The sequence below is a fragment of the Typopeltis vanoorti genome, chromosome 4, assembly GCF_054136105.1.
Source record: "Typopeltis vanoorti isolate ZY-2024b chromosome 4, IOZ_Tvanoo_1.0, whole genome shotgun sequence".
Taxonomy (NCBI): domain Eukaryota; kingdom Metazoa; phylum Arthropoda; class Arachnida; order Uropygi; family Thelyphonidae; genus Typopeltis; species Typopeltis vanoorti.
Genome location: NC_143552.1, coordinates 30,969,791 through 30,983,929, shown reverse-complemented (window position 1 = coordinate 30,983,929; position 14,139 = coordinate 30,969,791). Strand labels below are relative to the sequence as shown.

General features: G+C 36.0%; 1 protein-coding gene across 1 annotated transcript in view; it reads right to left on the bottom strand.

Annotated features, from left to right (window-relative positions):
- Window positions 1–743: 743 nt before the first annotated feature.
- LOC150107198 (protein Skeletor, isoforms B/C-like) overlaps window positions 744–14,139 on the bottom strand; it is a 62,488-nt gene continuing 49,092 nt past the window's right edge. Inside the window, exons 10-16 of the mRNA XM_090391681.1 lie at window positions 13,875–13,988; window positions 13,310–13,417; window positions 13,100–13,204; window positions 11,050–11,243; window positions 7,734–7,794; window positions 7,449–7,618; window positions 744–2,306 (exon numbers count right to left, since the gene is read on the bottom strand). Coding sequence (XP_090247807.1) covers window positions 744–2,306; window positions 7,449–7,618; window positions 7,734–7,794; window positions 11,050–11,243; window positions 13,100–13,204; window positions 13,310–13,417; window positions 13,875–13,988 — 2,315 coding nt within the window. The remainder of the gene's footprint in view (window positions 2,307–7,448; window positions 7,619–7,733; window positions 7,795–11,049; window positions 11,244–13,099; window positions 13,205–13,309; window positions 13,418–13,874; window positions 13,989–14,139) is intronic.

Below are 14,139 nucleotides of genomic sequence, written 5' to 3'. Positions count from 1 at the left end.
TAGCAGTGCGATATCCAGAAGAGAACATAATGTGTAGCATCGAAAGAGAATTAATCTACCAAGTTTGAGATAAAAAAAACAAAGTGTAGACATATAATAGAACTCGGAAGTTTTCAGTCATTTCTGAGAATTAAATTTGTTAAGCTCAGAGTTGAGGTGACTGCTGGTATATCATCTTTGTACGTTTTAATCACGATTTGTTCTCGGATGTCCTAGCATGGTGATCTGATAAACTTTACTTTTTGTTCACTTTGCAGGGCCAAGTAAAAACTATACGATAAGCATTTATCCTCCTTCCTGTTGTTCATCGTCGAGGATATGCTCCACTTTATACGTACTAGTTTAACTCGTGGGGTGCTTTAGTATATCGTCTATACAATTGCTTTATTTTACAATCTTAAGTGTTACATAAATGAAGTGATTACAAAATTATATAAAAAAACATTAACTGAAATAATAAATATGTTAGTACTTCCTACCGTTACGTTCCGCTATGAACTCGTAAATAATACAAATGGATGTGCATTTTAAATAAACGGAGCACAAAAAACTTCAATTCGATACAGTGTAAGCATCCATTAGTCACTCATGTCTCGGCTCTTTCACTGGCACAGTTTTACGACTTACTCAACAGAAGAATCTTCTGGCGAGTATTTCATTCGTCGTCGTCGATAAATATATAAATGATCAGCTGCATAAAATAACAAATAAATTAATCTGAACGCCTGTGTTCCTTGAATCGTTTAGGATCCTTTAGCACTTCCGCCTCTCGGATTACGGCGGGAGACTTTAGGCCTAAAATCAGTAGCGTCAAGATGCAAAGCAGGTTCCTTTGTGCGAGTATCGGCCATGATGGGTATTACATGAGTTAACACATACAGTTCTCCGTCATTATGTGGAACTTCTTCGCGTACAACTTGAGAATCCAGTGCTGGGACTGTTTGGACGTTGAGTGCCGCGCTTTTTCTTCCAATGGTTTTAGGTAAAACTGGAAGCAGGGAAGACTGGCTTTTGGTTTTGTTAGGTCTCTTCGATTTATGGAGAACAGTAGTTGGGAAAGTTGAACGGATTTCAGCAAATCCATTAGTACTGTGCTTATGAACTGGAAGGTCATTCAGGACAAAAACGGAATGCGGGAAAGAGTGTCTTTGGTTTGATTGTGTGCGCTTGTTAGAGCGTCTAGGAGCATCATCACTTTTAAAAACTGCACGGGAGAGATGCTGTTCAGAAGTACTGCTTCGTACGCTATCTTGACGATCTCTTCTTGCATCTTTCGATTTCATAGATTCTTGGTAGTGTCTGCTGTTCAGCGTTTGAAAAACTGGTGGTGAAAGTTGCAAATCCCTCTGAAGATTTCTGAGACGGTTGCTAGCTTTAGTCGCTGATTTTCGCTCTTCTGGAGCCGCATTCGCAGCGAACAGGTGAGGTCCATAAGATGTGTGATACGAAGTAATTTCTGCTTCCTCATAAGGAATGTTCTTTACAGAATGATGTCGAGAATTGTTGGGAATATCAGAAGGATCATACGGAATGAACTGTACTTCTAAACTTTCAATTCCCATTTCCTCCAAAGGGTGATTAGCGTTGGTTTCAGCAACGTGTGGAAAGATCTGATGAGCTTGTTCAATTTCTACAACTGTAAAAGGAGATGGGTCTATTGGCGAAGAAAGGCGAGTCTTGGAAACAGGCACAGTTGGAATCTTGTGGAGGATGAACTTTTCACGGTTTTCTTTGTTACGATGAAATTCAGGAAGAACTTCTGTTTTTAAGGAAGGAGAGGCAAGTCGTGAAGTAGGAGAATTAATTTCTTCTGTTACCTTTTGATTTCTTACTCTTGTGGTGTGACTTGCATGATTTCTGTTTAAGTGTTTTTTCGCATCGCTGTCATACAGAATCGTGGGAGTTAGCGTAGTTTTGGTAGTGGTTCGAGAGGAAGGGAGGTAAACGTTTCCTACTGGAGTACTAATGTTGGCTTCTGCTCGGATTTCATACACTCTATGTCTTTTCTCATAGGACTCGGGTGATTTGATTTGTGCATTGTGAGTGGTATGAGGTCTTTGAGCGGTTGGAAGAATGCCCATAGGCTTCCATGGACTATCGGAGTAGGTATTAACTTGAAACCTTACATCTGTTTCGTAATCAGTTGGTTTGATTCTTTCAGGACCATAGTGAATAGCTTTTTTATCTTGTAGATTAGCGAAGCTTGCATTTTCCACATGCATCATGCTTCCCTCTGTTTGCAAGGGAAGGTCGCCACACGAGTCCACCACGTGAATCTTCCAACCAAGGTAACGATGAGTAAAGCACTGAAAAAAAAACGAAAAAAAACGGAAAATTATAATATAAATTCATTGCAATTTTATAGTCAGTTATATTAGAGAACATGAAAAAACTACCAAATTGAACTTACAATTACTGAAAGATAGGCCGAGTACGATGAAGAGCCTTTGTTCATAAGATCAAGATTCGAAAACGACTGGATGCCACATAACAGTATTAATAGACCCACTTCGGTTCTTTGTGAAAAATGTTCGTTTAACATTTGAATCGACCAACTATAGCAAAACGATACTGTACTCGCGCCTTTAAACTATACCAAGACTTCAATAATTTAGGATTAATACTTTTTATAAGTATTATCACTTTCTTGTGCTAAAAGAAGAATACTGTAACGTTGAATGCGTACAGTAAGACGAAGAACTAACTCTTGTCGAAGAACACAAATATAAGGGTTTTGCCTTAGTTGGGTAAGAATTACTTTTAATGAAACCGAGGCAAAAAATCTAGCTCAGCCAGAAAAAAAAAATTCTTTAGAGAAACTGCTCATAATTTACATGAATGAATTTTCATTAAATACGAAAGCGGTTTATGACTTTTTTGGTAGATTGTGCCACTCGAATAATTTAAGAAACGTACATATCCCGATACGGCTTTCAACCGCCTATTTCTTTTATTCCTAATATTTGGATAGCATAAATTTATAGAGGAAAGTCTTCAATAGGCTTGCACTCGTGTAGTAGAAAGGAGGACACAAGAGCCACTACACCAACTTCGGTCTGAAATGTAAGATTTAATCGATAATTATTCTAACTCTTAAGATCAACAGGTACTGTATTGTCCGTTTATGCAACTTGTCATAAGCAAAACATGCAAAATTCAGCTGCTGATTGCACATAATTCACAGCAGTATGTGGATCTAAGGGTGGAGGAAACAACGTACCGATTTTGATTTTTTTGAAGAATAGACGGTGCCAAAGGTGAATCTTTACCAGCAGTTAGAACATGAATGCGATATCGTAGCGATCGAAATGAGATAATGTTTTATTTCCTGGATTCAAGATAGAGCAAAAGGTGTTAAAATTAAGATCAGACTTTTGAGCATGAGAAAATCAACTTTAAAAATCGACTGTTTTGTTACTTTCGGTACAGGAAGGAGCGTGGTAGTACACTGTAGTGCAACTTCAAGGAGTTAGATGCTATACATTATGCTATGCCCTAATATTTGTACAATATCTGTCATACCTTTCCAAGCAAAAAAAAAGTCTTATTAAAGGGATGATCCATAGTTCTTCCCTCTAAATCAGACTTGTACTTTTTCTTCTATAAAACCCTTTCAGTAATTTGTATATTTCTATTAATTCATCCCATCCACATGTTTATGAATATTCATAAACATGTGGCCAGATGTGCACAGCAGTCCAGATGGAGTCTTATAACGATGCATAATAACCTGCTTTAGCCAGTTTTGCAATATGCTCTCTGGAGTTAAGTCCCTATAATCTTTGAAGTACAGTTCCATTAGTGTGGTGCATAACTGGAGTAATCTTTTCACTCCAAATGCAGAACCTTTACACTTTGCCGATAGTGCCAGTCTACTTAAATCCTCCAGCAAAATATCAACATCTTTATAGACTTTTGTATTATCGGAAAACAGCTGACTATTTCTCCTCAGATCATTTCCTACATCATTAGTGGTGTACAAATTAAATAGTTATTCAACAGTACAGAGCCTTGTGGCACACCAATAGTCACAGGCCTTCTATTACTACAGTCTTGTATCTATCAGCATCACCTACTTCATATCGCCCCACTTCATGCAATTTGTGTGGATCAGAATTCCATGCGGTATTCTACTAAGAGCTTTTGCAACATCCAGCAGTGTCACTGTGTGACCATTGCCTTAATGCAACGCAGCTGTCCCTCTTATAAGAAGTTACTGAAGCATGACCTCGTTGTCACAAGTATAGTATCCTATTCCTAGATTTTTTCCTTCGATACCTTGACCACCATTCAGTACTTAATTTGCTACCTCCTTCTCGGATCTATCTTTATTCAAGTTTCGTATTTTTTCTACATCATAAATTTGCAGTAACAAGTGCCTTACCTCGCTACTGCAATATCTTCAAACTGGATGAATACACCTTTGCAGCGTAATCACTTAGCAATTCAACTAACATTGACATTCATCAAAATTATTCTTCCTTACCACATACCGAAAGAACTCTACGGGATTACCTTTGGTTTCCATGGCTAGTTTCCTCCCTTACCATCGATGGTTATCTTTCTAGCTGGTGCTTTGTACTGCTCCTGTACCCGCCGGTCACTTTTCTTCTTGAACTCCTTCCACAAGTTTTGTAGCTCCTGCTTAATGATTTAAGTCCCACTTGATTTATCCTCCTAACTTGGTATACTCTCTGCAATTACTTCTTTACCACCATCCAACTTTTGCAGTTTCTGATGCCATGGTATTGCTCCAAGCACTCTCCTGAGTTTTTTTTTATATTTACACACTGTTATTCCACATATCCTCCCTTCTTAACTGAAAATTTAGCCAGCTACCTCCAAATCAAGACCACGCGATCACTCGCCAATTGGCGCCAATGTGGTTATGTTCGTGAGAGACACCTCCTCTGATGCAATTAGGAGAACTAGCACTAACTGTTCCGTAGTAACTGCAAACAATCTGAATAGTTGAAGACCCCCAATAATTATTAGCCATCCATTTCTTGAATTTATTTGCCGATGCATACCATCCACATTACTCTTTCCATCACCAAGTTATAACAGTAACCAACAGTACATGTCCTCTTTACCTTAATCTCACACCAGATGGCAATGCTCTATTTTCACTTACCTTATTGTTTTGGTTGCAGTTCATGAGCTATCATGAACATCCTGGGAGTAGTGGACCCTCTAGATCCACATCTATCCTTACGCTTTATATTAACGTTCCATTCAGGTTATTTAAGACTGGCAGATTATACTTTATTGGATATTCTCAGTCAATCAACTGATCCCATCTTCAGTTGCTTGTTTCCCTGATTTTCGCTCCATTCAACAACACTGTTTCCAGACTCCGAGTACCAAATCTGTTCAAGTGCAAACCACCTTGTACAAGTTCTTCGGCCTATCGAATTTAGTTGACATTAGTCCGCCTGCATAAATATGCATTGATTGATTGGATGAACTCTGTCACTATGCCCTTCGGCATCCTAATAGCATCGCTCACATCGTTAATTTTTGCGCACAGGAAGCATAATTTCGTTAAACACTCCTATCATCGTGCAAAATGTTTTCCTCACCTGTACTTTCTGTTCACAGTTGTAGTTACTCACTACATGTTAATGCTTGTGTTTGTACTGTCAAGGACTCCATGCAAGCAAGTTATCCTCTCTCTCTCTCTCTCACACAACGCTAACTTCCCATTCTTTCCATCTTTTAATGCTACTATTCTATGAGCTTCTATGCTCTCTCAATCCTATCCCTTGGTCACTCCGTCGCTCATATTTTCGCACCTATTCCCTCTTAAATTCTACCGCCTCAACCTCAAGACCCAATCCGCACTTGTGGCATTTGCTATCATAACATTTTCGGCAAACTCTCTTACCACTTGCACTTTCTGAAGAATACATTTCGTACATCCTACACTGCACTGCACGTAGTTTAGTTCCTCAGATTGCATTCTTTGAATAACGTATTAGGGGCCACGCTATGAAACGTACCGTACAAAATAATTTAATTATATGTGGTTTTAAGGTAAACATAACCTAAATATATATAACCAATAGCGCTATTAAAAACAGTTTGTCTTTCAAGAGCACTACACAACACTAGGATTTTCAGGCATTGCAATTTCATTCACAAACTCCGAAGGCCTGTTCTATCTTTTGCGCTTAGCTTGAACTCCTTCCACAAGTTTTAAGGAGAAATTATTCCAACTCGCCTTTCAGTTTTCACTTTTAAAAACTGCACGCAACAATGTAGAATGACTTTCCCCACGTGTTTGCACGGTTACCGAGTCGAGTAATAATGGACAGCACGTTCATCGTAGAAAAATATTTTAAGTGATAGTTGGTGTTCATTAATGGAGATGTCGACTTTTTAAACAAGAAAACAGATTCTGTTAAACTCAAGTTACGATCCGATGGTTTGTAGGCAATTATATAAATCATCCCCAATCTTTCTTACACACACAAGAAGCTTTTCGATTGCTAAACATCCAACACTGAAAGGGATTTTTTTATCGCTCATGACATTCTACTAGCATCAATCTATTACATTTCTTCCTGTTGATGCTATTTTTCCTTTCACCAGAGTGTAGATTTAGTTCTAGTTTATAAATTTCATCCATTCTTTAGAAGGCAGACTATTTTTCGATGGTGTATTATCCAACACTAAGTCAACATCTCACTTTTATTATTAGCAGAATCAAATCGACGTGAACTATTCATTTATCTTAAACCAAAGGTGCGTCGAAAAAGTTGTCTTATATTGGTGTGGTTACAGCAACAAGTTGTTTCTGTAAATGTTTGAAAAAACGTATCGCCGTGTTAAATTAATTTTGTTTCTAATTTTGTCATTTCTCAACGTCAGCGACCACTCCATAGAAATTCATGCCATTACACGTTTTGCACATTTTAAAATCAAATTTAGTACACGCACTTCGCTACATACTTTCTGATATCGTAAAATCAACAACAAACAAATCCCCTTACATTTTACTTTAAAACTGAGTTGTTTCTAATCCAATCTTAGATTCTTGTCTCTTGTAAGCCTAATGACAATTTTGCTGTCTGAATCAGATCATTTTATTGTTGAAACGATACAAATGACGCCTCTTTACAGCATCTAATCCAAAATGGTTCTAAGTTCAATGGATGTGACTCTGAACGTCACTGTTAATAGGTGAAATACGTTTTATTACTATTTCGAATAATTAATGTCCTAGTCATGCAGGGGATATAGTTATGCGTAATAATTTAATACTTGGCATTACCTCTTAGTGCAGTCTATTCGAAACGTTGATCATAAGAAAATTGCACTTCGCATCTGCCCTTGACATTCAGTTTGTTATTAACGATGGAATTCACTTTGAAGAGGTTTCTAAGGCACTGAAGCATTACAGAAACGTAATTAACACACAAACAAGTCCTCTATAAGTCCCTTACCTGATAATAAACAGTGTCCGGAGTGTTTTTGTCAGGTATCCACCTCAGGATGCCGGGTTGGCCTTGTTCACATTTCAGTTCCAAATTGTCGTGAAATTCCTGGAAGGTTTCAAAAGTGTCAGGTGATTTGTCCAGAGATCGCGGGATCTGCCATTCACAGAGTCGACCACCTGTAGGCAACGCAACCTCTTAGATTCAGAAATCAAACTGCATTTAATATTTAAAAACGAGAATGTTATTTTGAGGTTCAGTGTGAGAAAATAATTTATTGCGTAACGTACTTACTTGCAGTAGGAACAGTCTTTCCTGTTTTGTCGACTGATACTCCTGCAAATACTTTTATATTCTGTAACAAGAAACAAAAGTAGTGTATTTAGTACTAAAACTAGTAATGTGAAGGAACGAAAAATGCCATTTTGTTAATATGTCAAAACTTCACTTCCTAAAGGAATTTGAGGCCACGCAAAACATCTCAATGAGTTATCTTGTTTGTACCGGTGTAGTTTATTGTAAAAAAAAACATTTTTTTTTATATCTAGCTTAGGCAAGAGTGTTATGTCAGCACTAATGATTAAATGGAGCGGCTTATATTTTCTTGGACTAAATAAATGATTTCATATGAAACTATTTCTATCCTTTACTATATAAAACACACACAAATTTATAGTAGCTGGAATGAAAACTGAAAACAATCATTTGTGAAAACTATATTTTCGCAATGAGTTTGTTCATTGGGTGGAACAGTATGACACTAAATGGACTGTGCGATGGTAAATTAGGAGGTACAATACAACCCCAAAAATATTTCCAGCTAGTAACAGAATAAAAATAGGAGATTATATTCTCGTTTACTCCTTTATCTATAAGCAAACAGTTTAGGCTTTGCATCAGTTGCCTCTGTATCCTATGTATTTTACATATGGCTTACTAAGACAATTGATGTGAAGTCAACACGCTCTATATACAAACTAACCTACTCGTGAAGATATTTGCGCGAAAACTTGAATATAATTCACTCAAAGCTCAAAAATGCTAATATAAAAAATCGATGTAAAAGAATACTTCGTTCTTTTCGACAAGAGCTTCATTCTGTGGTTGCTATACTCATATTTAGTATCCTTTCATAAAATTATAAATCTATTCTAAAAAAATAATTCTACTGAATTTATGTCCTTTGTTTTGTTATAACATTGCATAGAAGGAAATGTTTAAAACAAATTGATCATTAACCTCATTTTCTAGTATGATTCATGAGCCTTGCTAGAAAACTTTTGTCCACTAAAGACTACAAACATAGCAAAATTAGACGTGGAAAGAGTAAAGATGAACAGTATAATTGTCTGAACAGAAAGATTAAAAAAAGGAGGTGAAGAATGCAAAGACATTGAGGATAATCTTCATACAACAGCATACCAGATAATTAAGAAATTAACAAAGCCTTTGTTAGCTGGATAGTTGAGGATGGAACAAATATTACTAATCATGAAAATGACTAAATAAACACGTAAAACCACAGTAATGGGTTTTTTTAATACGTAAATATTTCGTCCTAAGTGTTTTATGACATCGTCAGTACAGTTGAGAACAATACTAGGAATGACTATCTAGCGTTAATTTTAAATTTAATCTAAATAATTTAATGTATTTTTTAACGCTAGATAGCGCTGCTGTACGCATTTGGATTCCATTGTATTCATGCGCCCTATCTGTATGTTATTCCTAGTATTGTTCTTAACTGTACTGACGATGTCCTAAAACACTTAGGTTTTTTTTAATACGTACATATTTCGTCCTATTACTGTGGTTTTGCGTGTGTTTATTTAGTCATGAATTCTCCACAGGTTTCTTTATATAATCAATCATGAAAATGTGTTGAAGAGATGGTATGATTATTCAACTGTGACGATTGCTTGAACCACCAAAATTTACAGGGAATTGTCCCAGTGATAACAGTGATTATACTAAACGTAGAGAGCGCCATCTTAAGATTAAAATCAGCAATTGACAATATTCCAACAGAAGTACTTAAAGAAGTACTTCTGTTGGAAAAAACGATTGTTAGTGCCCTTCACAAAATTTGTCAGCAGGTGTGGAACAGAGATCTGGCGAAATGACTAGTGTACAGTTATCCTTATTCCCATTCCAAGAAGATGAAACAGCAAACAAAAATGCAATAAATTTTAGGACAATCAACAAGCAAACTATTTTTGGACATCTTACTTGCACGCTTTGAAGTAAAAGTTGGAATTCAAATTTTCAGATTTCCAGGCTGAATTAGAGAGAACAGGAGTACAATCGATCATATATTTACTCTCCGTATCATCGGAGAAAAATACGTAGAACACAAAGTAATATGCCTTAATTTTATTAACCTGCAGAAAGCATTTGATTCTATTTAGCATGATGCCTTCCGAAAAATTCTGCAACATTACGGAACAGACAAGCAAAACAATATCCCCGCACTTATCTTCTGAAATAATTGAAATCAAGAGGAATTACAGCACTTCCTTTCCAATGGAGCGTGGAGTAAGACAAGGGTGTAAACTATCAATATTATTTAACTGCATCCTTGAATATGTTGTAAATGGAAAGCTAGGAGGAAGAAGAATACACCTTCGAAAGTTTACTGATGATATTGATCTTCTAGCGGAAAACAAATCACATCGGCAGGAAATCACCACAAAATTAGCTTATACTTTTAAAAATATGACTTAACCATAAGTATCCCAAAATCAAACAGAAGTATCTGTACTTCTGATCAAAAAGGAAAGCTGTAGGAAAAATCCTACTTTTTTAGGATACACCCATAGAAGATGATCAGCTTAAATACCTAGGCAATATTTTAAAGAAGGAAGATCAAGACAGTATATTAGAACAAAAATTCCAAAAACTAAAGCCAATATGACAGATAAGCTTACAATTACATACAGAACCCTCCTAAAAGAAGATGAAATGAGGTGTTTAGACGACTCCGAAAGATACCATACACCGACCAAATCACAAATTTTGAAGCAAGGCAAAGAATCAGTTCTTTCGCTGATCCAGATTCGAAGGAAACAACTTATTGGCCTAGTCATATCAAACAGTCTACCAATGCAAGTTTTTGAAGGACTTATTCCAGATTGGAGAATAACTGGATAGACAATATAAAGAAGTTGGACAGGCGCTTCGCTCACAGAGCTGAAAGCAGAGTGTCAATCATGGACTGAGTGGAAGATTTCTGTAAGGAGTATTTCCTAACATCTACTCTATTGTCCTTTGTGGACTATGAGATAATGACGAGGAATAAAAGTACTATCCAACTAGGCCTGCTACTAGGAATGTGACGAAGTAAAATAAACAAAAAAAAAAAAACAGCATATAACATCGTAATACTTCAAATCAACTAATGTAATCAGCTCTATTTTTTAATCAAAAATTCGATTATTATGGAGATATTTACTTAAATACCCGGAAGAATCAACTGCTAAATTCAGTGAGAGTGGTATAATTGCCTGGAATATTTCTAGAAAATTTAAGAATAAAACACAAAGCTGATTTCTTCAAAAATGACAAATTATGTGACTGAAGGAGCTAAAACGATTAGAAAGTATAAAGTTACCCTTCTTTCAGAAGCAGTTTTGTATTCGTAGCCACCCTCTGGGTCATTCGTGATGTAAAAAGGGTGGTTTCCTCCATTATTTTCAATATCCAATCCTCCTTCCACCAGAAAAGTGTATCTCGTTCCTCTCTGCACTGTAATTTCAGGAATCAAAAGTCCATTGATATACCAGGCAATTCCCCAGCCAATTTCACCTAAAATGCATACAAGAAAAAGTTAATTTATACTGAAATATGAAAATTAGAGAATGTTTACAACTTTAAAGTATAAATATCGTCGAAAGATATTTTTTATTGAAATTAAGTATGATGCTGCGTTTAAGGACACTGCAATATAGAGGATGGACAAGTCCAGGATTAATTAATACATTAAGTTTTATCATTTTATTAAGAGTTTACTCACACACTTTCGTGTGTGAGGATTAATTAATACAAGAAGTTATATCATTTTATATAGAGTTACATTTTTAATAGAAATGAAATTTTAAAAAGAAATTAAATTATTGCGGCTTGAATGATTTTTTTAATGAAAAGTGGGGATTGGTGCTACTGCTAAAGTTACAAGCCATTCAACATATACTGTAGAGTGTTAAATTATTAGATTGCCTACAATCAACAAGAAAACCAACAGTAAGAGAAACGCTAATGATAAAAACACATTTTGGGTAAGATAGTGCAGTGTGCCAGATATGCAATAACGCGGTGTATAAATTAGTTCAAAAAAAGCTAACTTAAAACATAGAAAGTTGCATTCGATCTGGTGAAAGAATATCTTTTTATACTTTCGCTAGTAACACGATTTTTAATATGTTTGATTGAGGAGGAGCAAGCAGATCTTATTTTTATATAAAAGGTATATTACTTTGATATTTCCTCTCTGTGTGTTAAGAGAAAAAAAGTGTTTTATTTAAAAACAAACAGTTACTCTCCTTAAAAAATTATCAAGTGGATATTTTCTGGTGCTTTGACATTTATGCAGATAAAACTACCTTAAAAATGAGATATTACATTCGTTAAACAGAACCTCCTTTCCCTGAATGTCAGTATAGAGGAGTATGGACGTACAATTTGCTACTCCACGACCATATCAGAGTAACTGGATGATTAGTCCTGGACAGAAGAAACAATACTTCATGGGTGGATGTATTCATTCACACAATTACGATTAGAAGAACATCTTTACTGCTTACATATGATTTCTCTTAAAATTGGAATCTGATGAACGGTATTGCCAAAGTGAATGCCCAATATATGCTTCAATTACAACCTGAATAACGAGTATAGCGTTATAATTATGCAAATATATCTGGGAGCTATCACCAGAGAAACTTGCTAGGCTATGCTTCCAATAGAGTAAGTTCAGAGAATTGAACAGTTTTCCCTCGACAACTTAAGTTTAACACCTATGAAAGTTATTCCTATTCGCGTGGTGTTTAAAATATGTGATGATGATGATTTTCCCATTCACATAGCCCGAATACGTTTAAGTCAAATGAGCTTAGCCTGCTCGTTAACGATCCTGTTTTAATATATATATATATATATATATATATATATTTACACTGTACATTAATTTACACTGTACAGTATGATGCCGAGTCATTTACTATTCAAATATTAACCTTTTTCCCCAGTTTGAAAACAAGACTAAGGGATGAAATTGAAAAATTGCAAATTATTGGATCGTTCTGATCTAGGAAATAATACAAGCAGAAGCGGGTTTCGTTTATGACCACAACCATGGCGTAAAGATTTCTAGGATTAATTCACTATATTTACTTTTAAAATCTTTCTAACAGATGCAACACCTAACCTGTTTTTTAAATACTGATTATTCTGAAACCCTTACTGAATAGAAGGTAAGTCTTCCCTCCTTTAATACAAACCAAATATCACGTCCGTGGTTTTGGAATAGGTAGACATCCATTTCGATTAAAATAAGTCATGTTAGTTACTGATATCTCCTCAGGGATAATTTTAGGTATTATCATCACGCCTATCAAAAGAACTCAGGCGAGTTACTAATGAAAAGAAACAAGTAAATATCATACCCGTAATTGACTGGTAGCCACGAATTCCTCCTGCAGGACCAATCTGAGCGCGAAATGTGTGATCAGAGGGACATACGATGGAAGGAATTTGCCAGGATTTAACATGTTTGCCTGAAGCATAATCATGCAATTCAGCACTGCTTTGCTCTTCTCTTCCTCTTGATGACTGAACGTTTGTAGTCATGACAGCTCCAGCTTCCGAAGATGTATGCGAAACAGCACCGGAAGGACGGTTGCTTTCTTTATCAGCCTCTGGTATATCCGTTGGTTGAGGACAGTTCCAAGCTGGGTGACGTGCGAAATCGATGAATACATCTCCTGAAAAAAATACAATAAAATTATTTACCATTAAGCACTAAAAGAAATTCCTTAACTATTTTCAAAATGGACAATCTTTTATACTTTTGCCAGCGAATCGTTTCTAAAGAGTCAGGGCGCTGAATGGTGTCCCTAAATCATGAATTTCAGAAATCTTTCTCTAATATGTTTAAAAAAAGCATTAAGAAAGGAGCATTTCAGAATATTTTTCTAAAATTCCAATTTAACTGATTTGAAAAATCGATTAACCGAACAATTCACCATAATTCTAAGACGTGAAAACAACCTTTCAAATTCAGTTTCAGAATACTTCTTATACCTAGAGTTGATTTTCTAGAAAAAACAAGTTTCGAATGCTGCTCATCGCTAAGATGTAACAAAAACTCTTAGATGCACGTATTGGCGACATGTAGAAACAAATTCTCAGCAGATGGAGGAGGAAAAAAGAATTACTTGCCTGTTGTTCTGAGCCGGTGGTAAGAAACCTCCTTTCTGTTGTTGAGAGGTCCAACTGCCCACACGATTGCTTGAGGTCCGTCGCCATAGATGTGCTGGTCGTAGATCTCATCCACTGAAAGTATCAAAGCAACGAAAACAATAAAAAAATCGAAATAACCTTCGAAGTACAAACTTGCTCGTTAATTGAAAGCCATGTACATTATTTCAAAACGCTTTCGCCGCACACATTTCTGTAACATGCGATGCGTCACTAAGTCTTAAGT